Source organism: Macrobrachium rosenbergii, chromosome 59 (genome assembly GCF_040412425.1).
Source record: "Macrobrachium rosenbergii isolate ZJJX-2024 chromosome 59, ASM4041242v1, whole genome shotgun sequence".
Lineage (NCBI taxonomy): Eukaryota > Metazoa > Arthropoda > Malacostraca > Decapoda > Palaemonidae > Macrobrachium > Macrobrachium rosenbergii.
In genome coordinates this window covers 38,169,614-38,196,384 of record NC_089799.1, presented here as the reverse complement: position 1 = coordinate 38,196,384, position 26,771 = coordinate 38,169,614, and the positions used below count along the sequence as shown (strand labels likewise).

General features: G+C 36.7%; 2 protein-coding genes across 10 annotated transcripts in view; both read left to right on the top strand.

Annotated features, from left to right (window-relative positions):
• The window catches only part of Uev1A (Ubiquitin-conjugating enzyme variant 1A), a 29,649-nt gene extending 27,635 nt beyond the window's left edge, over positions 1 to 2,014 (top strand). The window contains exon 4 of the mRNA XM_067102428.1: positions 463 to 2,014. Coding sequence (XP_066958529.1) covers positions 463 to 603 — 141 coding nt within the window. The 3' untranslated portion in view covers positions 604 to 2,014. The remainder of the gene's footprint in view (positions 1 to 462) is intronic.
• A 14,707-nt stretch (positions 2,015 to 16,721) lies between these two features.
• The window catches only part of LOC136837731 (cocaine esterase-like), a 46,869-nt gene continuing 36,819 nt past the window's right edge, over positions 16,722 to 26,771 (top strand). For all 9 annotated transcript variants that reach the window (XR_010852737.1, XM_067102646.1, XM_067102649.1 and 6 more), the window contains exons 1-7: positions 16,722 to 16,847; positions 17,103 to 17,311; positions 18,498 to 18,629; positions 20,016 to 20,172; positions 20,454 to 20,639; positions 21,349 to 21,542; positions 23,670 to 23,853. Coding sequence is in view for 8 of the 9 variants with exons in the window: in XM_067102646.1 (XP_066958747.1) it covers positions 17,111 to 17,311; positions 18,498 to 18,629; positions 20,016 to 20,172; positions 20,454 to 20,639; positions 21,349 to 21,542; positions 23,670 to 23,853 (1,054 nt within the window). In the remaining variant the exon portion in view is untranslated. The remainder of the gene's footprint in view (positions 16,848 to 17,102; positions 17,312 to 18,497; positions 18,630 to 20,015; positions 20,173 to 20,453; positions 20,640 to 21,348; positions 21,543 to 23,669; positions 23,854 to 26,771) is intronic.

Genomic DNA, 26,771 nt, shown 5'->3' with positions numbered 1-26,771 from the left:
TTATCAAAATGAAGTTATTTGTTAAGAACAGTTTTACCTCTGACAGTGAGGCTGTTAAACTCTTACAAGTTATACTAATTGAAGTACGAATATGACTGTATCCGTGTCATCTGTATAGAGTCCCTGTCTTTGCTGGGAATTGTATATTATTCAGACTACTGTAATAAGAGAGCAGGTTATGCAATAAAATCTTGGAGATAGAGGAGGCTTTGCAAGTATATTTTCTAAAACAAGATAGCATAATTTTGGAAATAACCTGTTAAATATGAAATTTGTTAGTTTTCATAGCATTATACTTAAAGGAAAGTTAGTTGAAAAATGCATTATAGAGTTACTGTATTTTGTCAAGGACAAAGTTCTGGTTATTCATTACTTTATAGCAGCTAAGTTTGCCTTATTGTAAGATCTGTAGTGATGAATGGAAATCTTGCTCAACGTAATTCTCTCTATGGCTTTTGCCAGGTGGATCGTCGTCATGTTTCAATACTTGGACGTTGGCAAAGAAATTACACAATCAAGACAGTTTTACAAGAACTGAGGCGCCTTATGACGCAAAAGGAGAACATGAAACTCACACAGCCTCCTGAAGGCACCACTTTTTAGCTGTCTTAATTGTGTACCTTATTTATCCGGCACCACCACAACACCTCAAGTTGGGAACACATGGTTGCAGCGCCATTGCAAAGCGAGTGGTGCTACCCACTCACTGGATATCTGTGTACCAGTGTATTCCCTAGGGAAATGTGTGTCACGGCTGCAAGATATGAGGCCTTCAGTTAATTTTTTTGTTTCATGTCATTTTCAGAGGGTATTATAGACTCATGTCCTGATTATATATATAATATAGCAAAATGGACTACTTTATAGATATAAATTCAAGTCCACCCACTCATCTTGTAGATTTTGTTTGTAACCTACTTCATTAAATAAGCTGGTGTCATTCCTAAGGATGTGTGACTAGATAAAAAGATTTGAATGATTATTGGGAAGAATTGAAAGGCTGTAATATGGTTGAAAATGTTTAAAATTACAATAGAGCTACGCAGTTGTAAATAGCTCCTTGAATAAGAAAAAAGTATGTACTTTACTTTTTCCCCCAGTGTTTTAATATTATAAAGGCCAAGTATTGATTAGATGGGTAAAATATCCTAAGAATTTGATTATGGGGCTAATTTAGACTAATGCTTTAATGTGAACAGGGATTTAAACGCTCTCACTTTTTCAAACCTCGTCCATAAGTTTTTATTGTTTGTGTGCTTTTATGTAATCATTATATACATGAATTATAGCAACAGGAAGCAGCTGTAGAAGACAAGCAATTACAAAGCATCAGCACAGAGTTCACCAATTTAATTTCATCAGCTACATATATAGGAAGAAAAATGTAATCTGAATACGCCTGTACTTGCTTCCACGCAATCATTATATTGCTTTATATTTATTTAAAGCATGTTCAAGAACCCAAGTGATTTGTTCTGTTATTACCATTAATGTTCAACTTCATTTTGAGTAACTATTTATTTCAGGGTTGATCAGTACTGAATATTAATGTTTTCAATGTACAGTACTAAGGTACACACACAACACATTCTCACATTCATGAATAAAGATTATCATTAAGCATTGTGACTTGGTCCAGTTTGTATGTTTTATCAACAGTTTTTTTTATTTTTATTGAGTCGCCTCCCTTCACCATTTCTAGACCCATCCATCCATAGGACTTTGTTGTCTGTCTCCAAAGTTGTGGCAGACTGTATTATGGAACATTGATCGCAATTCAGAACTTGCATTGTTCGGGGCAATAAAAGTTAGCATAGCAGAATATATCTTTTTTATTAGGATCTGTATTAGAGTACAGTAAGCAATTGTGATTGATTTATAATACTACAATTTTACCTTTTGTATTTTTTCCTTGTGGATGAAGATAGCTTTTTTCGCCCCATGCTGAAAAGTTTTTGTTCGAAAGCAGTTAAATTATGAAACGTAAGATATAATAAAATTTCTACTCCACAAATTGCTTTTTATGTGTTCCTTATGCAATGAAGGTGTAGTAACATAAGAATGGCACTTTATATCAGTAGTTAGAGGAGGGTCAGTAACGCGCATTGCTTAAATGGAAGGTCCTTAAACTGGAAGCTTTAATATAGTACTCTATTGTATCTAAATAAAGTCTTAAATAATTTGTTGTATTAACAGTTTGTATTTCTTTACTTCATCTTAATGTATTTTGATTTATTTTTTCTTTGTCAGGTGAGTTAAAGGTTTTATCATTTGTTTGATCTGGACCATACAATCAGGTGCCGTGGTGGAATAGCAGACAACTAATTGAAATTAATGCACTCTTTTGCAGGGTTTTGTCTATCGTCGTCCCTGCTTTTACCATTTTGCTCTCACCTTCCCCCTCTTATATGAAAAAAGGTAATATGCTGTCAAGATTTAGGGTGGTGAAGGTGAGCCCGTCAAATTCCATAAACCACTACCAGGTCCTAAGTCCTGGTCCTTGTATTTTTCATAATATTTTAGCTACTTTGCCCTTATCTTGTGTATCTGTAAGTTTGACGTTTGTTAAATAAATTGTTTACACCATGTATTTCTCCATTCTTCTCTTTGCTTTCCTAAGTCTTTTTTTATTTATCTTATTTAATATTTTCTTTGATTTTTCTTTGAATTTTTATTTGTGCTTACAATATAGGAGTATAAACAAAAATTTCTGATGTAGATGGTAATTATGAAACAAACATTTCATTGCCTAGTCCAACTCCCCTCCTATTGATGCTTTCTTTAAAAGATCATAGCAGTATGCTGGAATGAGTTTACTTCTTGCAGTATGCCTTGGGTGGTGGGTTGTGAAGTCAGTTGCAGCACATTTGTTTTACATCTATTCCCTTTTTTCCTCTCCTAATTCGGCTGTCCAATTACTTCAATTTTCCCACATCAAGAACAAACCATTCTGGTGAATCTTGTAAGTCTAGAAAGTGTGTCTGGTCTCCAACCACATTCCTTTTATACCATTAAATCCAGTTTTCTTTCTAATACTTTGCTGAACTAAATGTTTTCCTCATCTCGAGAAGTGTCAGTTTCAGTGTTGGAGGGCCTTTGAACCTTTGGGCTATGCTCTTGGACTCAGAATTTAACATCTTTTGCTCTTGTTTGGTTTTAACAAGTATAAGTATTGCCATTTTTTAAAAAAGTTTTGTCTTGGTAGATGGGGACTAGTGTTCTTTTACCCCTGTTGTATTAAGGTTTTTGAGAAGCTGCTCTCTAAGAATTTTTATGGTTTTATGGATGTTAATAACTTGCTTCCTGCATTACGGTTTGGGTTTCATAAAGGTCTTTGTACTCTGTGCTCTCTTGTCAATATTGCTTGATATGAGGGTCTAGATTTTGGTGTAGCCTTTGGCTGTGTGAATCATGACGTACTTATGAAAAGGTAAGATTATTTGGAATTGGTGGAACTTTCAATTTTTAAATGAATTTTTAATAGGCAGAACCCAAAGGGCCTGTGTTAACAGCCAGTAAAGTAGCTTTAGTAATGTCATACCAGTTGTTCCTCAAGGTAGGGTTCCTGGTCCTTTGCTATTTATTATCTATACTAGTGACATGTGGCAAGGTCTGGAGAACATACTGACTGCAAATGCTTCTGATGATGCTCTTCTAGCTGTTGTTCCTTCTCTGCACTTGAATCGAGATTTGGCATATATTCATGGTGGGTAGGGTAGGCTTTGAGGCATGAATTGTAACTGTTCTAAAACTCAAAGTATGATAGTTGATCCAGTAAACATTTGCCTTTGCATACTGATTTATGTGTAAGTAGTGCATTTTAAAATGTAGCTGACTCTCTTATGATTTTAGGTGCAACTCATGATAAGAAATTGACGTTTGACAGCTTACATGTAATATTGCTTGTTTCTCAAAAAGTTGGCATCTCGCAGAAATGTTTTAGAATGTTTCGTGATGAAGTTATTATATCTTATGTGTTTTCACTCTCACCTTCCTTGTTTGGAGTAGTGTTTTCTAGTGTGGTTGTCCAGTGCTGACTCTCATCTCAAACTTGGATAAAGTTCTGTTGTTAAGTTTATTTTGCCAGCTCTTACTATTGATTTGCAGTGTAGACATAAAGTGAGTTCATTATGTATGGTGCATAAAATTTGCTACAGTGACAAACATCCTCTGCACTCTTCTTTGCCTGACTTGGGTAAATCATACGTTTTACAGTTTTATAATCAATCGTGGCTCAGAAATTTGTTCCTTGAAGAATGTCATATTGCCATGATTATTTCCATATCCAAACCAGGAAAAGGCCCAAGTAATGTAAACAGTTACAGACCAGTTTCCCTAACAAGTTGCTTATACAATATATACTGTTTGAGAAAATGGTAAATGCACAGTTTGTATGGCACATACACCTACCCTGTTTGGATCAGAGAACAATAAAGCTGCAATGGGTGCGCTGTCCCATCTGGAAAATCACATCCTTAGATGATGTGAACATGTAATTAGCTATTTTCTTTGATATACAGAAAGCCTATAACAACACACGGTGCAACTCAGTAGCACCGTGTATTAAAAGTTATGCTAAAATCATATACAGAGTCATTTGCCAATTTTCATTGAAAACTTTCCAACAGTACTTACCTTTCAAGTATTCATTTAATTATATTCATTCGAAGACTTTCCCATTAAAATGGAGTTTCATAGGGAAGTGGTTCTAGTAACACCCTTTTACATTGGCATGGACAATTTTGGGTCAAACATGAGATGTACCTAACGTTTTGTTGATAATGCTATAGACAAAAATACATGTAGCCTCATTAATAGGTTTCAGTTTCTCAGTAGACAAGATCAGAGTAGTTATGTTCCTACAAAAATGTAAAGTGGAAAAAATTAAGAGATTGACTTAAACTGGAAAGCCTTTGTAGCTATATAAAAGCCAAATGCAAAAATACATTAATTTTGGTAAGGAAACTGTCTTTCACAAATTGGTTATCTGACAAGGCCAACCTTTACGTTTTTGAACAGTAACGGTTATGTTTATTCCAGGCTATGGATGTCAGATATGCAGTTTAGCTTAAGATACAACTTTGAAAAGTCTGGGTTCAGTTCATTATTAGCAACTCAGAATATACTCTGGAGCCTTTAAATCTTCCCAAAACTTCCATCCAAGTCAAAATTGGTGAACCACCTCTTAACTCTTCATTATGGCTTGTAATAATGCATAATGTGGTAGACATACACGTGGTTTACCAGCAAAAAAATTTTTGATCAAAGAAACGTAAGCAATTATTCACCACCTTTCCCATTAGAGCCAATAGGCCATTGGAGTCAACAAGTATCAATGTGAAAATTTCCTCCAGAAGTAGAACTAGTGTACCTCCTTCTGGGACTTTGCATAACATATGAACTTGAACTACTTATATAAAAACTATGCATGTAGTACACCAGAACATCGCAAAAACATGCAATAGACATAAGTTCACACCATGCAATATATATTGATAAGTCCAAATCTTCGTCAACGTGGGATTTGCATCTATATCGCCCTACAAAGCTTATAAATTTTCACATTCCCAGCCCGAGAGGAACCTTAAAAGAGTTCAGAGGTCTGGTTAAACAAATCATTTATAACTAACTAACTAACCTTGCCTAACAATGCTTGTGTTTTCACAGCAGAATTAAGTGCAGTAGGATCAGCCATTGAAACTAATAGATATACCACATAGAAATTTGTAATTTTAGCGACTTCAGCAGTACTACTGTATAGGTACCTTTCAAAATTATAATCCAAAAATACTCTTCCACAAGTTAAATTTTAACCACAAATTATATGATGGTAAAAATGTAGAAATATGTTGGATTGCCTTACATATAGGTATTATGGGAAATGAAGCTGATAATATAGCCAAAGCTGCAACTACTAAGACAAGATCACGTTTAGATATTTCTGTTAAATGATATGTAACCCCTAAAACCCATTATAATCAATAAATGGCTTACTATATGGAATAATGAAAATGTGTAACAAAACAGATCAAGTCCTTTTGGGTTTATATTCTTGACTCTGTCAATAAGGATTTTCAGTTAAAGATTTAAAGAAAGAGAAAAGAAAACAATTGACACAATTTTGACTCATTCTGGACTTAATCACACTTGTTGGACCCACGGATCCAGTCAACACTGCAAGTGGTAGGTGTACAAATCCATTTGCAAAGAAAATATACAGTCTGCACTCTCTACAATGGTAGATTTACCAGTGACCACTTTCCGATTGTCTTTAATGTATGTATTATCAAATCCATCTTCAAGGCTACCTAACATTTGTAAAGTTGATTGGGTAATTTTCAAAGAACACAGCTTAGTAGATGACTCAGCTGATGACTTTCCCCTCTGTAGATGATGCCCTTGATTTTTTTAATATAATTATATTCTCAGCTGGTCTTCAGTCAACATCTAGGACTTCAGGCATAGTTATCCACCGACCAGTTCCTTGGTGGACTTGTAAGTGTCAGGGAACTCTTAGAACTGAGATAAGCTTTCACCAGGTGCTGCAAACAAAAATGTGAGGATTACCATATTGAATTTTTGAAAAGCAAGAGCTCATTTCCACGTGGAAATTAGAAAGGCACGAAAGAAATCTTGGACTATTTTCATATTAAATTAAAAAATACCTCAGCCAAATTTACTCCTTGTCAATCTCCAGTTATCAAGATCAATGGTTGTGAAATACCAGATCCCCAGTTAGTGGTAAATGAGTTTGCTAATCATTTTGGTCAAAGAAGGGTAATGGAACAGGAAAGTGATTTTAATACATCAAGGAATGAACAACAATGTACCTTTTGCTATGAGGGAATTTGAATGAGCCATGAGTAATTGCAGTGAACCAACTCCTGGACTGGATGATATAACATACTCAGTGGTTAAACATACGGTACCCCAGAAAATAGAAGATTCTTCACACTAAGCCTTATTAACAATTTTTTGGGAACATATCTTCCCTAAGCTATGGGAGATGTTAAAATTACTGCCGTTTGTGAAACCAGAATTATCATTCCATTGCACTGAAATCATGTCTGTGTTAGATCTTGGAAAAGATGGTGAACGTGCGTTTGATGTGGTACTTGGAATGTAGTAAATATCTGTCACCTGCTCAGTGTGGTTTTCAGAGTGTGCACTCAACAACTGTGGTGTTGGTTTAAATGGAACCTTCAATATGTGAAGGTTTTGAGAAAAAACATCACGTCAATGTTTTCTTTGATCTTGAGAAGGCTTATGATACAACATGGAGATATGGCATTCTGAACAATTTTCCTCTTCTTATCAAAGCTTTTTTAAAGAATAGGTTTTACAGGTTCAGGTTGGAGCAGCAATGTCAGATGTATTCAACCAGGAAGGAGTGCCACAAGGAAGTGTTCTAAGCGTAACCTTGTTCACCTTGGCAATCAATGGGGTATCCAAAATAATTCACCAGGATGTAACTTATACTCTCTTTGTTGATGACCTTTCAATATCTTTTGCAGCAACAGGGATGGCAGTTGCTGAACAACATCTTCAGCTGTGCATTGATAATATAGTAAAGTGGTCTAAGATGGATGGTTTCAGGGTTTCCAGTAAGTAAAACAGTAACCATGCACTTCGCCATATAAGAGGATTCCATCTTGATCCAGATCTGTTCATACACGGGCAGAAAATTCCATGTGTTGGTGATGTAAAGTTCTTGGGTTGATTTTTATAGCAAGCAGACTTGGGTCCCACATCTGAAATATATCAGACAAAATGCTTGAAGGCAATGAATGTCCTGAAAGTTCTGTTCCATACTTCATGGGGTACAGAACTCAGATGTTGAGACTATATAAAACCTCAGTCTGTTCAAAATTGACTTATGGGTGTGATGTGTACACCTCGTCAGAGCCTAATAATCTTAAAATGCTTAGTTCAATCCATCATGGAGGAGTAAGACTAGCTACAGGAGCATTTAAGTCGTCTCCTACCGAGGGCATTCTTATAGGCACTGGTTGTTGTTATTATTCAGCAGATCTTAATTACCAACGTCTGTGGTTTCGGAGCTGGTACAGATCTCAGAGGCTCCCTAAGTCTTTAACCAGCATTTGTATCAGAAATGAAAGGAATTAGCAATATTATGAAAATCACCCCAAGCAACTTCAACCATTTGCTTTTAGAGTAAAATGTATAACTAGGCAATTAAACCTGCCAAGGATGGAGATTTTACCAGGTAGGTATTCAGTTAAGCACCCCACCTCCTGGAACCTTCCAGAGGAAGAATTTTGTAGATATTTTCATTCAACAAAAGCAGAAATGTCCGTGAGGTAATGAAATCAGTATTTTTAGATCATTCCTCTTAACAAGATAACTTTGTTGCAGTTTTCATGGATTGCTCAAAGTCAGATGCTGGCAGCAGCTTTGGAGTGGCCTTCCCTGATGTAGAAAGAAGCGGGAGATTGTCATTGGTTGCATCCAATTTTACAACAGAACTGCAGGTAATTTTAAAGGCTATAAAAGAAATTTTAACTCAAGATGGAAATGGTTTTACTAAATAATGTGACTTGAGAAGTGCTCTTCAGTCTTTGGAACCTTTTAACCCTTTATACCCACTGATTTTAGAGATTTTGGAGTGGCTGCTTTTAGTGAAAAGAAGAGGTAAAGAAGTCACCTCCCCAGAACCCAGAAGATGCCTACTACCATAGGTAGTCCCTAGATTACGGAGCCTCCTACTTACGGCATTCCTTACTTACGGCAGGCACTTTTTCAAATATGTTAATCAAAAAATAGGTTCAGGTTATGGACGGCACCGTAGGTGTAGGCGATATAATGAGGTGAGAAAACCGGTTTAGGGTTCAGTATAAAGAGGTCTTTCCCATAAGGAGGGGAGAAAGCCAGTTTATTACCAGGGCAAAGTTTAAAAACCTGTTTCTTTCCCCAGGCTTACAGAAGTCGCTCTCTCTCTCTCTCTCTCTCTCTCTCTCTCTCACTTTATAAATTTTTATCATGACGTTCCAAGTTATGGCACACCGCTGAAACGGAACCCCCAACATAACCCGGGACTCTATCAGGGTATATACCCTCTTGTTGGTCAGAAAATGAAAAATCTTTGCCAGTCCCTTTGGGAAGGAATTGAAACAAATCAAAAGATGCATAGTGTTACGTTATCAATACCTCCTTGGTCATATCCCTATGTGCCAAGGAGACAAGAAACGGTGTTGTGTAGGCTAAGGATTGGATATAAGACTCACTCGTGGGTTCTTGATGTCATGTGAAAATCCTCCATTGTGTGATGACTGTATTGTGCCCTTGACTGTGAGACATTTGCTGGTTGAATGTCTCAGTCTTGGGAATCGAAGACATAGGCTCTTCTCTTGTGGACATGACAGAGATGGACATTTTATCCTAGTTGTGATTCTTGGGGAGGATTGTAATATAGAGCAGCTATATGTATATCTTTGTTAGGGAGGCAGGACTCCTCCTCAAAATTTATAAATATACAGTACAGCATGTGTATGTAAAGACAGTAAATTTGAACAGATGTGATTACAGTCACCCTGAACTTACATGAGATTAGGTTCCAGAACCCCTCGCACAAGGCGAATTTTCGCATAAGTTTGGCACGTCTCTAAAAATGCTAATAAATGCTTATTTCTAAAGTTTAAACATTAAATATGACCCTAATCATGCTCCCAAATTATTAAGCTAACTTTTAAATGAAATTAAAGTTACTGTAATTTCATTTAAAAGTTAGCTTAATACATTCCCCTTAAAAAAGGATTAAATGGTCGACATAAAAATAGAGCTGGAAGAGAATTTCTGTCTCTCTCCCCTTCCGACCGATCTATTTTTAGAAGTCTTCTCAACCTCTTTTAAATAACTTCTTTATTTTACATCTCTTTCTCTTTGTTCTGAAATGCTTTTTCATGAACAAAGTTGTTTTTATGTAGACTTAGTTATTATGTCTATGTTTTAGAGCGTATTTGTCACACTAGTGCATTTACACTTCGTAGCTGGTAAAGGTAAAATTAGATCAATTTAAACTATTTACTGTACAGGTAAAGACGTACAGAGAAATAATAAGTTGTAAAAATGTGTTAGCGCTAACTATGACCGAGAGAGAGAGAGAGAGATAAGGGTTGTCCTTACTTAAGAGAGTGAAATTATTTATCAGTTATTATGGAGACAGAGAGAATAACATGAGAGAGATATATTGTCCTTACTTGAAATATCAAATTAAATTATTAATGAATTACTACGGAGACGGAGAGAATAACATGAGAGAGAGAGAAGTTATTCTTACGATATCAAAAGATGGAATTTCAGTACTGAACTAGCTTTTAAATGAAATGAAAGTTACTGTAACTTCATTTAAAAATTAGCTTAATACATTACCCTTAAAAAAAGAAATAAATGGTTGACGTAAGAATATAGGGGAGTGTGAAGATTAGTATAGTATTTCTCTCTCTCCCCATTCAACGAACTACTTTTAGAAGTCTTCTCAACCTCGTTTTTAAGAACTTTATTGTCTCTTTCGCTTTGTTCTGAAATGCTCTATGTCTCTATGTTTTAGAATGGCGCATTTACTGTTTGTAGACGGTGCCAGGAAAATTAGATCAATTTAAAATTATCTTACAGTTAAAGACATACAGAGAAACTGTAATACACAGGTTGCGCTAACTACGAACAAGAGAGAGAGAGAGAGAGATAACAGTTGTCCTTGCTTAAGAGAGTGAAATTTTATATGAATTATTATGGACACAGAGAGAGAGAGAGAGAATTATGTAAGAAATCTTTGACCTGCTCATCAGCAACACTCCCTTTCTTGTCATGTTAAATTGACATGTCTGACAGCTTTGCCTTGAAGCTTCTTACAAAAGATGTGGGGAAAGAAAAAAGGATTTTGACTTAAAATATATATTAAAAGTCCATTCAGCACTTACTTAGTGTTATTTAATTTACACATAAAAGCTTGAAAACTTATAAATTACATAAAAAATCAAATTTTGTAATTACAGTTTTGTTATTATTATTATTATTTAATCTTATTAATATTTGAAAATTAGTACTTATTAGGTAAAAAATGTATTTATCATAAAAACAAATAAACATATATATGTATATTTTAGATATTTCTTATATGAAACTCATAAAAATTTATTGATTTTTTCATCTATTTAATTTTATTATGAATAACCTAGATGTTGTGATGAGTTTTAGTAGAAAAAATCAATTTTAATCAGTTGAAATTTGATTTCTAGCCCACATGGTCCAGTCCCTATATGTACTGACTGTAAAAAGTCCATTCAGTTAAACATCTTTTGTGCCATTAGTGTTATTTGAATTTTTGAAACAAGTCTTCATTTAGTGCGAATATGAAATTTTTAAGTTGCCTTAATTAATAAAATCTAAAAAGGAAAGACAAACATAAACAAATAAATTGGCTTTGTCAGGTTTTTAATGATGATCTGGTAGACCAACATGGTTCTTGCATCTAATAACTGATCTCTTTCTATATTTTGTTTTATCTGTGTTACCTCTTGCTAATGAACGCTATTCTTTCGACAATTTGTCAGTGTTCCAATGAAATATGGATTGGGTTCTTCTAAACACATGTAATAACAATAATAATAATAATAAACACCCTGGTAACTAACAGACTAAATATGACCATTTCCTACCAACCAAAGAGCCACTAACGGACTAAATACGGAGCCTGAGCTCTGGCTTGTATAAGATGGATATTTTTAACTTATAGACACAGCATGGTTTTTGGCATCAACCCTGGCGATTAACAGGCTAACTAAGGCCATTTTAAAATTTATTGATTTTTTCAGTTCTGGCTTGGTTTAATTTTATTGGCTGTTCTTAATAACCTGATCTTGTAAGAAAAGTAGCCAGTTTTAGTAAAATAAATCAATCAACCTAATCTAGTTGACCTTCTTGATGACTTGATATTTGATGAATAGCCCAAAGTCATGAGTTCAACAAAAACACTATGTTCATGAGGTTATCCCAGATGCCATCTTTCCCCATGTCACACATTGTTTGGACGGCCCTCAACTTGTTGAACACTTAAATGACAGAATCTTTTGTGAATTCCCCACTGCCACTACTGAACTCAACTTGACAAAACCAGAAAGTCACCCAATTGAAAGATGTGTCTTGCATTTAACTGCTATCCAGGCTACCCTTCCAAATACTGATGGCACACTTATAGTAGACCTCAAGAAGGCTGACTAGTTGCTGGAGGCCCAAAGCCTTGCAACACGCCACCCACACCACCTTTCAAGAATTAAAGTAAAAGAAAAGGCACCCTTAAATCCATTTATCATCACAAATTAGGAAAGACAAAAGTGTGCCCCCTTGACCTCCCCAGATACAGCTGGCCAAAAATGAAAAGATCTAAATAAATTGGCTCAATTGTCTGGTTAAACCACATTAATATGAAGGCTCCCTGATCTGATTCTGTCACCTGACCAACAATGAAATTCTTTGCATCTAATAACCCTGACCTCCTTTCAGTATTTTGTTTTATCTGTGAGACCTTCTGCTAAAACAGTCTGACCACTATTCACTTTCCAACATGGTAGACATCACCTCCACCCTCTGCAGGGCAAGGGTCTTCTCCAAGCTTGACCTAATAAAGGGATACTTCCAGGTCCTGGTCCACTATGAAGATCTCCTTTAGGATAATGGCTTCATGGTCCGCCCCAACGAATGTATCACTGGGGCCTCGTAACTTCGAATTTTGGGTTCATCAAGTCTTGGCAATTGGTGCCTGCCTCTACTCTCCACAGTGTATGAACCGCCAGGAAACACCACACCTGAACCACCATAAAAGAACCTTACAAGAATTCATAGGAATGGTAAACTACTACCATCATATGCTATCCAATATTCTACAAACCATGACACCCTCAGCGGAAACATCAAGACAATCAATGGGCCCAGTCCAATGTGACACCTTTCAAGACACCAAAGACACTCTGGCAAACATCATTACTTTAGTGTTTCCCAACTCAATTATGCTCACAACAGGTACAAGCAACATCACCATGGATGCAATTATAGATTAGTCAGTCAGCAGTACAACTCAGCATCTATGTTTCTTCATCAAAAAGTCAACCCAGCAGATAGAACTTCTTGCTATACGCCTGAGTACCAGACACTTCTGATGTCTACTCATAGGCACTAGCTTTCACTGTCCTGACATCATCAACCACTACTTCATGCCCTAACCAGATCATCAACCACTACTTCATGCCCTAACCAAAAACCAGACATATACTCCTGCCAACACCAGATTTCAGCTTTCACTGAATCTGAGTGCAATGTATGACATGCCCAACAAGAAAAACCCTGTGGAAGATGCACTAACCAGGATAGAGATCAACACATTCCAACTGCAGATGAGTTTTGATGAGCCTGCTGATCGCCAACTCCAAGATACTGCAACAAGAGACTATTACAGCTCCATATTGAACATATGGTGAAGACTCCCACTCCCATTCAGCAACACAGGACAAACCATCCTCTGTGACACCAGCACAGTCGGTATCTGCCCCATTGTTTCAAGATCCCTTCAAAAAACAGTATTTGATCTCATCCATGGACTTGCAGACCACTCCGGAAGAATGACAGCCAAATTAATTACAAAAATTCATCTGGCTTGGGGCAAAGGACATGAAATCATGGGCAACATAATGCCCAGGTGTCAAAAAAGTAAAATAACCTGACACAAAGTCCAGCACTGGTAAATTTCCACAATCCCTACGACAGTTCGGCCATCTCCACACTAATATAGCAGGCTCCCTACCATCATCTAACAGTTCTGATGCACCATCACAACAACTGAAAGATCCACATGATACAATACCTATAGCAGAAGTAACAGAGAGTGCCTGTGACAAGATGCTCCTGAGTGTCTGGGTTGGCTGTTTTGGCATCCCTGATGGCATATCATCTGACAGACATTCATCTGTGAGATATGGACTGCCCTAGCCAAATTCACAGGTTTAAATATCCACTACACAACTAACTGCCTATAACCCTGCTGCCAATGGCATGTCTGAAAGAACCCACTTATACCTCAAAGCTGCACTCATCAGCAGGGGCACCAACCACAGCTGGAAGTCACAGGTACCTGGGTACTCCTCAGTCTACACACCACCCCAAAGAAGAAACCATTGCCTCTCCTACTGTAGAATTAGCGTTCAGCAAAACCATCTGTTTCCCAGGAGAACTCCTCCCAGTCGACAGCACTACCCAACCAAATGAAGAACTTTCATCTCCAAAAAGTTCCCTACCTAGAAGATGATGACGGTCAATCTTGATAGAAGGTTGAGAGGAAGGCAAAGGATTAGATGGTCTGATAAAGTGAGGGAGACCTGGAAAAGAAGATTGAACAGACGAAGATGCTTTTGGCAAAAATAGCTGAAGAAAACATGTCAACGTGACTGAGCCTTTGGCCTAGGATAGTGGGGACGAAGAAGTGAAGCACCAAAAAATTGTTAATATCTGATCCACTAGACCTCGGCAAGAACTTTCACCCAAGAGGAATTATAAGTGGTAAGTGCTTAATCACCAGTGGGATTCAAACAACTGATTTTATAAGAAGAACCGATTTCATAAGAATGTCCTTATACATTTAGGCCAGTCTTTTATAGAAGGTATGTTGAAGACACTTTTTTTTTTTCAGGGATCCTTCCCATACAGTTATTTCATGATTTTATCAATAACCTTCATCTTAACACGAATTTTTTATTGGGACTGAGATTGATGATAAGCTTGCATAAAATTTTGGAAGTTGAAGTAGTCAGACAGAGAGGTGAGTTTTCTACTGGTACTTATAGAAAAACGACCCTTATTGGTCTTGTTCTAAAAATTTTCAGTTGCTGTTCTCTCAAGTTAAAAATTGACTAATGTTAGACTTTGTTGCACCGTACTTTATAGTCTGTATTTAGTTTGGTTTAAATTTTATGAGAGGATTGTTTTCTTTTATTATTATTTTAAAATTGCAATTATCTAAGTCTTTTAGGAAAGAATTATCCTCAGGTCTAAATCACCTTTACCCGTATGTCAAACTCAATTTTATTTTTAAAAACACCCTAAATTGGTGTATTCTTTCGTTCTAAGGACATCTCGCCTTAGTTAATGCATTCCTGTATGATTTATGAATTAATTGTCCAAAATATAATTTTGGAACAGATATTAGATGTACACTGCATTTGCTGAAAGTGCTCATTTACTTTTAGAGGGAGTCAACCACAGAACTGGTAACCTTTAAATGGTAAGGACGACTTTGCTACCAGATTCCACCGTTTCAAATGTGAATATAGAATTCAATACGAAAAGTTCAAGATCGTTGCACAGTCCCCAAATAGATATTCTTGACTATTTTTAGAATAACTGTTTAATGGCTTAGTCCCTCCTTCAGTAGTTCCACTGCTTCTCTTCCAGTGAAAATAGCCGAAAAAGACATTTTCTGTGTAACTTCATTTTGTAGAGCTCTTCTGCAATTAGGCATTTATGTTTAATTTCTGCGTCTTAGTTTTGAGCTTCTTTTAATAAGTTAACTGTATTACTGTTTGTTTTTAAGGTTTTGGTCAACACCTTCGCCTAGCTTCCTTGCAACATAATTTTATGTTATGTTCCAACCCTTAGCTTAGGTTCCTTTGCATATATTTTTACATCCACTGTTTTATCTTAAGAGCCAGGATACCTTATGTACAGTACTCTGGCATCTGTATACAAGTGCCTTTAAAATAATCCTACAATTGCTCATATTCTAAAAATTCCCCCCATACCCCCATCTGCTTTTGCTCGCTTCGATCGCCTCCCACCCCATAAGAGGGGCCCAAAATGGGACTGTGCCCCCCGGGCCCCAAAATGTCTAGGAACCCCCCTGCAGGTCATGAGGGGAAGACTCGTACTGCAGTTTCACAGAAGTATGAAATTGTCTTACTACAAATGATATATACTTAATGTGGCATTGGAAAATCTGTAAAATCGGCAGAGTTACGTAATGTGTTCATCTTTTATATTTGAAACCAGCAGAAATATGATTTAGAGCATATACAGTATTTAGTAATTACAGTTCTCATGAGTTATTTGTGAAATGCCATTTGGTTACCGTGATAAAGCACATTGGGTAAGTCACCTTTTGCGCACCTGCTTGTTTTTTGTTGTTATCTCAAGGAATCCTGAAGTTCATATGATAAGGCAAAGAATTTGACATCATAAATTATCATCAGAAATTGCTGCTTACTAGAAATAACTCGCCGCGAGGTCTTATGTTGTTTTAATGAAGAGTCGGTGGCTGTGCGCATTTTCTGTGAAATGAAGGTGAGATCAAATAAAATTGCATGCGTTATCTTGGAAATGTCCCTTTGTGTTTCACTGTTTTTTAATATTTTGAGACATTCTTATTCTTGTATGTTTGATTTACTCTCTTTTACACAATTATTCAGCAATAGCATACACATTGCTTGTGATTAGTACACACAGTATGAAGCTGTATAATTTTACCGCGCTTGTATAGTAGCCTACTTCATGGTAGACGATAATAGCTTAATGACAATGAGATCCAGTCGTTACGAATACTGTTAATCATATTATTAATACCAATTTTTAGTTCTTACGAAGATCGAAATCAGGAATGGCCTTCACAATGGTGTCTGAGATGCTTATCAGCGAGCAGATAATGGGACACGTGTCTTGAGAGATTAGAATGAAGCGTTATCAGTTCATACTCATCCCAGTCGAAAAAGTAAGGCTGTTACCGGCAAGTGAATGTTTACTAAGTGGTGAAGTTTTATCTATTTAGACTACGAGACTTGTGTCCAAGAAGGGTAGGTTTAATCATGTGTCTTGTCATCATTTCAGAATGATAAATATCAAAATTATACATCACTGGTTTGCATTCTTCAGCCTTAAGCGCTTGTGAAAAAAATTTGGTAATTCAAACATTATTTAAGACTTTTCTCCCTCAAAGTGGGTTGGGTTTGGCAAAATCCCACGAGCGTTGTTGCATGGAAACAGTCCACTCTAGGTTTCAGTACTTACAAAAATACCTTTGCTAAAATTCTTTTCATTTCTTATCTCAGGTTAAAGCATGATTTCATTTCTGAAAATATGTTTTATCTTGATGTACTTGAAATCAAGTTCTGCCGAAGCAAAGGATGTAGAAGTCACATTGCCAGGAGGAGCAGTTTTGCGAGGAACAACAGAATATACCACCAGGAAAGGGAGAAAATATTATGCATTTAGAGCCATTCCTTATGCGCAGCCTCCACTTGAGAGACATCGTTTTATGGTAAGCTTACCACCTGAGTTCTTCAGTACCGCACATTGATCAAAGAAAAGCTGTTTATGTATGGGTTTATATAGACACCCAAACATACGCACAGACATTATATATATATATATATATATATATATATATATATATATATATATATATATATATATATATATATATATATATATAATCAGAAAGCTACAAACGTCCTTTAATATCCAATTCGCTCTACCTCGGAAATAATATATTTTCATATATGTTACCGAAGGGGAATTTTTTAGTTGATAATAAGTTCACCGTCACTTATACCTCTCTTGTGGCCGACTGGGTTAGTACGTCCACTGTAGTCCTGAGATCTCGTCCTTCGCTGGTTCGACCCCACGGGACGGTGAACTTATTATCAACTAAAAATTCCCCTTCGGTAACATATATATGAAAATAAATTATTTCCGAGGTAGAGCGAATTGATATTAAAGGACGTTTGTAGCTTTCTGATTGTATATGAATCACGGTGATGTGATAAATAGTCATATATATATATATATATATATATATATATATATATATATATATATATATATATATATATATATATATTATATATATATATTTTTATATTATATATTACTGTATAAAATATAATGTACATGTGGCATTTATAACTTCCTGACTATTATTCTTGTTGAGCCAAGATGTAATTGTTGCCATAAGAGTTGCCATATAGTAATTTTTGATTCATTCAAGTGATGTGGATATTTTCGTGCAAAGTTTGTTCAAATAGCAGAGTGTGAAATATGACTGTTCACATGGTCATAGCCGGATCAAACCCAACATCTATTATTACACATCACATGATCATAGCCAGATATAAGGGGTTAATTTTAGTCTCCATATTGTTACTTAGTTTCATCATGCTGTCTCTGCCATGGTTATTTCTTAATAACTGTGTAATCCAAAAGCTCACTGTCTATGGCTTTTATTATCATCATAAAGCCAAACACTGAATCCACGTTGAATCACCACTCTGAGAAACTGTCATAATTAAAAAGCAGTTTAAATATTATATAGATATTACAGTGCATTAAAAAGCAATCTTCATTCAATATTTCATTTTTGAACATTATTATAGAATTTTTACAATATGGCCAATCCTTGTGAAGCTTTACTTGTTATGAAGTAATATTTTTCTTTTACATGTTAGCCAACCTTGCCAGGATTTGAATGGGAAGGTGTGTTTGATGCGACAAAACCAGGAAGATCATGTGCTCAAGCTGCTTTGGGAATTATGGATGGCACTGAGGACTGTCTTCATTTATACATTTACACTCCAAAGGTGAGTGTTTATTTTATATTCCCCCTATAAACAATTCCATCCCATTGGTGAAAAGTCAGTTTAAACTTTGAAACTCAATTTAAACTTTGAAAAATTAGTGAAAATTGGCTGATGCTTACTGTAAACTAATCGGCATCTAAACCCAGTTTATTTAATGACACACCCCTCCAACTTAATAACGAGCAAATTTAAAGTTTAATTTTTCATATGCTAGAGTACATAGGTACTACAGACAGTATTTTCTAGTAATTAACAAATAGTATATCAGCATAACATGGCTACTGGCTGTTAAGGTAAACAAAACTTTTTGGTGATTGTGAATTCGTCTTCCATTCATTTTATATATGTAAACATTCCTGATATATATAATATCAATAATGTTAATTGACATAGACAAGGATCGGTAACTTCTGCTTAAAACTTCTTTCACATTCATTAACTACAGATTATTTTGCACAATCTACCACATACGATACAAGTTATTCATAGTATTGCAAATAAAATACTTGCCATGTTCACTGGATGACGTAATTATCATGCAAAACATTTCATCTCATCTCGTGACTTTAAGACAGAACGTTACATGTCCAGAAAACACATAGTCCTCTCTCTCTCTGGGATTGACTGAAGATGATGTAATATTGCCTGACCCTTCTCTTATAGGACAAAGCTTTTGGCTTACATGACTGATCGCTCGTCTAGATCAATACGCGACTTAAACAAAAGAATCCCTGACCGCCCAATCACACGATACAAAAGAAAATAAAAAATGACTGCTTGAATGATGCAATCTTCCTTATATATTACATTATCTTAAAGAAGATAAATTATACTATTAAGTTTGTGAAATCTAATATCACAAAAATATACAAAAATGATTTTTCAACATCATTATATAATATATCTTTTGTGTACAGAAAACATGATAATCAGAATAGCAAACATAATAACATTCTGGAGAAACATGCTTTACACACTTTATGGGAGAAACTTCATAAGTATATGTGTATATATATATATATATATATATATATATATATATATATATATATATATATATATATATATATATATATATATATATATATATATATATATATATATATGTGTGTGTGTGTGTGTGTTTGTGTTAAATTTTAGTGCACAGGGATGCAATACATGAATTATGGAAAGTAAATTAAATTAATTTTGAGTTTGAGTACTGTGTTCCACAACTTTTGTAGGCTGTACACAGTTTTGGCATTTTGCAAGAGGTTAAACAAATTTTTTTTTTCATTTATTGGCAACTCTTTATATGGAATATTTAGATGATATTGTTTAGTGTAATTTATATTTCTTAAATTATCAACTGAATATGTGATACCTTTATATGTTTCTTATACACAGTTACGCACTGAAGAGAAAAATTCAGCATTACTTCCTGTCATTGTGTGGATTCACGGAGGATCATTTGTGGTAGGATCAGCTGCTGTAATCCAAGAATCCTTTTTAATGGAAAGAAATGTAGTCCTCGTTATTCCCCAGTATCGCCTTGGTTATCTAGGTGGGTCATGATTTTATTTATGGAGGAGAGAGATTATCATGTTTGCCCTTATACAAGAAATCAAGACTTCATACCATTACAGTATCGTAGTTAGCGTTTCGCTGTCCAGGTTCAAACACAATCATTTCCTTGGTGTCTCCACAGAGTTTTGTTTAGTGCTTGCTTTTTATTTTCACTAAACGAAATAGAGCACTCATATCAAAATTCTGCTTTGAAGGAACGAAGTGGCAGTTTGCTGATGCGAAGACTAAGCCAAAAAAGTTATTCTTTTATCCTTTTAGGCTTCCTAAAGACACAAGGAGGATTTGCTGGTGGTAATATGGGATTACTTGACCAGCAAGCAGCACTCACTTGGGTGCAGAAAAATGTGGCCGCATTTGGAGGCAATCCTAGTCAAGTAATCCTCGCCGGAGAGGATGCTGGTGGCGCGGCTGCTCTGTACCATATGTTGTCACCCTTGTCAGAAGGTTGGTAAAGATACGAGTGCTTTATATCAAGCTTGACGAAGAAAAATATGGATATTTAACTCAGATTTAGATAGCGGAACAAAAACTTCAGGCTTATTACATAGAATCATACCCGGGAACTTTCTGAAAAAAATTTAAAATGACTTTTGAGAGGTCGAGGAGAAGAGAGAAAAATTGAAATTTTGAAAATTGAAATTTTGAAAAAAAATCAAAATGACTTTTGAAGTCAGTAAAGAGTCAGGGTACATGAAAAGGTGAACCTTTATTTACCTCTTAAGTGGTCTGTCATTTTTAGTTTGTACTTCAGCATTTTTATGTATAAGATAAATTCATTGCAAGTTGCTTTCTTTTTACTATTGCAACTTAGGTCATTCGTATTTTTTCATGCCAAGCTTACTCCTTAAATGGAAAATTTCATTGGTAATTTGAATACGAATAAACGTTTTCAGCGTAAGAAATATCATCGAACATTTGGTAACTAAGTAATAAAAGATGCCTCAGTTATTGCTCTGTTAGATTTTAATTTCGTCGTCTAACCTTTGATAGTTATATACTAAGCAGTCACTCATATTTCTGTTATAAAACTTCTAACTTCCATAAGAGTCTGCAACTTCCTTGTTACCCGTGTCATAAGTCTGATTATTTTCTCTTACTTTCTAACAAAGTGCCGATGTGAAAAGCACAAGGAACTTTCATAAATAAATTTCAGGACTGTTCAACGGTGTGATATCATTTTCTGGATCCCCACTTGCTCCATGGGCGTACATGAGACAGGAGCATCGTTTTAACCTCTTGGTTGCCAACTTTGTGAAGTGCCCATCTTACGATCCAGAGCTCATGGTGAAATGCTTCCGGGAAACTGACGTCTTTGAATTGCTGAATGGAACTCAAATGTTAATGGAGGTTAGTAGCGACTTTTCATGACTTTCAAACGTTACTAAGAATTGAAAACGGTGGCGTTTCTGGTACTTACTTCGATGGAATACATACCTTATATCCTTCACCCTGGGGCTGCTGCAAGAGAAAAGGATCGCGTTACGTTTGTATTAATTTGGGAAAGCAGAGGGAAGGAGAAAATTGCAAAGGCTGACGGTTGATGGATGACGAAGTCACCTAATCAAGGATTATGAGAATTTCCGAATTTCCTCACAGGAAATGCGAGACAAGATTCCTTGTTAAATGTTGCAAGGTCACTTGAGAGAAGACGGGACACCCTTTCAGATCTATTGAACATTAGTGGAGATAGTATCTATATAAAAAAGACAGCAACGCATGATGGCCGAAAGCAAAACTGGCATGTTTACATCCGGGCAGTTGGATATTCCCGCCTACCGGGCGGCAGTTACTGCCTAACCACCTTGTTCAAGAGTTTAACGGCCGTTTCCAGCTTCGCCATAAGTAATTCCTAATGCAAAGGACCGATGGTTTGTATATTGTGTAGGAACAATCGAGTTTTATAATCACTTGATTTATTCAAGGCAACTAAAAGTTCTGGCAGACGTACTGAGAGCAGGTTCTTCCCACCGGGTGGACCTTAGATCCCCAGGTCTGTGGAATCTATGGGGCAAACCGATTTTGGACCTGTTTGCCTCCTCAAGAAACCTTTACCTCCTCCTCGTTTGTTTTCCAGCCCCAGACCCTCTAGCGTTGGCAACAGACTTCATGCTGCAAGATCGGTCCAACTTGGGCCTCTTCGCCTTTATGTCCTTCAACATGGTCAAAGAAGCGCTAACAAGTTTCAGACTCATTGTAACGTTACAATGACCATTTAAGAATTGTTCCCGAACCTGCTACGGTTGTTGATGGACTATCCAAGCTCCTTCCCAACCATGTCTACTCAGACATCCTCGCTTCAAGAGATACCTCTAAGGTGGTCCGCTGTTCCCCGGACACGCTTCAGACTCGAGAAGCTTCTCAGAAGGAAAAGGGTTTTCGAGATGTACTGCAGAGGCTATTGCAAGATGCAGGCGTCAATCTTCTAGCTAAGTCTACTAGACTAAGTGGGCGATTTTCTGAAGCTGATGTCTCAGACACTACTACTCCTCTTCTGAGACATCTGTAACCCAAATTATGGATTTCCTTCTTTATCTGAGGAGATCTAGAATCTCGCGCCCTCCACCATTAAGGGGTATTGAACTATGCTTAACTCAGTGTTTAAGCACAGAGACCTAGATCTTTCGTCATATCTAAATCATTGTGTTCAGTGCTAGCAACTTTTCTATTTCAAAGTCATTACCATGACTTAATGTTTTGGAGGTAGAATATGTCCATGTATCCCACCTCCTATCAATGTGGGATTCAGCTATGTAATTATTTGGTAAGTTACTTATATGGAAATGTTATTTTCATGATAAAATTGTTTCATACTTACCAAGTAATTACAGATTCAGAGCCCGCCCTCCTCCCCTTGCATGGACATAAGGAAAATGAGGTTGTCTGCTAAGTTGTTCCTAGTATTCCCGTTAGTGGGCGGGACTGGTCACCTACACTTAACAATCAAAATGCTACCGCGATTTTTTTAATCTAAGCTGCTGCGCGAATGAAACTATTAGCTATGTAATTACTTGGTAAGTATATGTGAGACTTACTTTTATCATGAAAATAACATTTTGGTTACAGGGAAATCTCTTGCCCTCCTCACGCACACAGTGTTGGAGTCAGCTAATGATGGAGGGTAAGTGTCACCTCAAAAATAATGATTTTTATGATAAAATCAATTTTTTTTAGGTATACCCTCCATCATTGAGATCCTTCCCTCCTCCCCACTTAAGAGATTAAGAGACAACTGATCAACCCAAACACTCTCTGTCTTACCTCCACACCCGCAGGGTGGGGAAGCAGCTATTGGGAGCGTTCGCTTTTTAACGATTGTTTCAATTTTAACACTTGTCGAACATGCGCCAAGTAGCCACAGATAAAGCTAATGGTGAACGATAAGTACCTAAAAATTGATTTTATAATAATAATAATAATCAGAAGAACTGGAGATACTTATATAAATACATTTAACATTTTTCTGTAATCTTTTAGAGCCGTGATCCCATCGTGGGCAACAACAAAATTGGCCCTGTTGCTCAAGATTCAGCCTATGCCAATGAGACAACCCTGTTCCTGTCAGACCATCCACTAAAGTTGCTCTCAGCGGGAAAAATACATCAAGTTCCTGTTGTCATGGGTGTCACCAGAGACGTGGGAGGATATCTCGTAGACATGCGTAAGTTTTGTGCTGATCAGATTGCGTATTATTGGTTGGAATATGCTTTGCTTGTCTTCTACCCTAGGAGCTTTGATCATACAAAGGCAATGTTGGACTCTGACAGGTTATTACCTCATTCAACATTGAGCTAATAGCGCTTATAATAAGTTATTTGGTGACGCTTATTTCAGAAGGAGAGGAGGGTTTTAGTAAAAGACCGTGAAGGTTTTTTTCATAGCTGTAGTTCTCTTTAGGAAACAGGAGGTGACTATGATTGCAACAAAAAGACAGATGTTGACAATATTTTCAGAAAACCATAACATTGTTTCTTGGATTTGTTTAATATCTAGGGATTTTCCACTTGAATTATAAAAATGCGCTTTTAAACAACACATCAGTTTCAGAATAAACAAATGAGCCATGCATATGAATTCAATAGATGATGTCTGCTGGTAAAAAGAGATTTTGCCAACAGTCTACTGGAATTCTAACGTCAGAATTTTTGGCAGGAAGGTATTGATATGAATTTTGAAATTTAAATGTTGAGTTTGATGCAGGTTAATGATACTGAACTGCTACTAGCCCTCCTATATTGTCCACTTGCTCCCGCGCCTGGCTCCCTTCGCTTCCTTCCCATGCCTTTGCCAGCCTTACGTTTTGATTATCATGAATTAAACCATTGTAACAGTGAAGTGTTGTGTAGTGGAGGAAGTGGCTACTTGTCCCCCGGTGCTCCTAGACAAAGGTCCCTCTCCCGCTCCCCTGCATTGGGGAAAAGGCATACTGGAGGTCCAAGGGAGGTTGGGGGTTTACATACAGGTAGTTGCCCCCTCAGTGGAGCTTGTTGCCGGTCCCAGGCAATGACAGACAGCCACTGGAAAGGCATCTTACTGAATGTGTAGTGGAGGAGGTGGCTGTCTGGCCCATCATATCTCATAGACCTAAAGTTACTGTCCCGCTCCCCTGCACTGGGGAGGAGATATACTGGCGGTCCAAGGGAGTCCAAGGGGGTTGCCCCAGATATTTGCCCCCTCAGTCAAACCTGTAGTCTGTTCTCAGGTGTCAGCAGACAGCCACTAAAAAGGCATCTTGATGGAGGTGCAGTGTTAGACAGCCACTGAAAAGGCATCTTGATAGAGGTGTAGTGTTAGTCAGCCACTGGAAAGGCGTCTTGATGGAGATGTCCCAAAAAGACAGGGGATAAGGAGGTGTCCTTAATCTTGGAAACAACTGTCTTCTTTCAAAAGCCCATGAACTCCTCAGAACACAACCATTGTCGCAGAGTCCTCTGTTTTGATTTTCAGCCTTGACTCTCGGAATTTTCGAGCTTTTTATTCTGTATGACTTTTTAGGTGGAAGTGAGAAATATACTCTACTTTCCTACTAAAATACACATCTACAATAAAAACTGGCTCTCTCTCTCAAAAAATATAATAGAGTAAGTATGTATCTATGTATCTCGATATCCCCCTGTGAGCGAAACTGAACGACAAATTGTCGTACAATGTTTGTATGACTTGCCAATTCTGGATAGTAGAAGTGAGAAATTTACTTCAGCATCATACTAAAACTACCCATTTTCTACGATAAGAGCTTGTCCGTTCTCTAGAAAAATATAAAATAAAATATAAAAAAAGTAAATATATATCTATGTATCTCGATATTTTGAACTCGTTATCACAGATGTACCATGCTAACTAGTATACATGTAATATTTTCTATTTTTTGACATATTTTTACTGCGTATTTTCGGAAATATGAAACTATATAAGTAGGTAACAGTTCCAAACAGAGCGTCGGCTTTTACCAATAAGTAATCTCGGTTTTTGGTGTAGTTTTGGTTCAAGTGATATCCTAGTTCCTTGTGACGCATTTCCTTTTCGGATTTTCGTACCGTGTAGTGCATTCACGCAATTCCATTGCCATAAGCAAGAGAAGTACCACTCTTATGAGGGAGAAATTTGAACGATTCCGTCTCGTAAGTTTGTCACAAGAGGGACCAAGCAAACGGGAATTGTCATTCCTGGGAGCCGATAGCAACAAAGCCAGAACGCCCATATCTAAGTAAGGGATTTGTTTTCCTGTATTAGTGATATTCAAATTAGTGGCATTCTGATTACTGATTACTGTGTTTCATAATATATTATATAATTATAAGAGACCACAAAGCTTGAATTTACTGCAGTGAGTTGTCGTCTGAATCGTGACTTGTGTAGGCTTGGTTGTCCAGCGTTTGTTTACTTTATCCTTCAGTTGTTTGTTTGTTTGTCTCTCCAATATCTGAACGGAAAACGTGTACAGTGGTAGCGTATATAGGTTATTTAGAAAATTTATACTGATAGCATATATTTTTATAGGTTATGAGGAAAAATGTTAAAATACCATGCCCTGGCCTAACCTCATTAGGGCATTTATGTGGTAATTCTAAGCCGGCTGTCCGCGGTGAGCTAGACTGTGGCAATTGGCGTTTTTCTATGTTATTTTACTTGCTTTACAAGAATTTAAAGTAATATTTTGTCGCCCGGTTGTAACTAAACTGTGATTGACCTTTGAAGACTACACGACTTGAATTACCTAACGCAGGGTAGGTCTAAGCCGGCATTCCGTGGCAAGCCCGCCCCCCCAACCTCCATAGCTAATACGGCAAAATTGTAACCAGTAAACACCTCTAGGGTACGTTATGTTGGTATTTTTAGGGGTGTTTACTGGTTACAATTTTGCCGTATTAGCTTTGGAGGGTGGGGGCTTGCATGAATGCTGGCTTAGACCTACCCTGCGTTAGGCAGTTCAAGTCGCGTAGTCTTCAAAGGTCAATGACAGCTTACTTACAAACGGCCGACAAAATATTACTTTAAATTCTTGTAAAGCAAGTAAAATAACATAAAAAACGTCAATTGCCATAGTTCTAGCTCACCGTGGACAGCCGGCTTAGAATT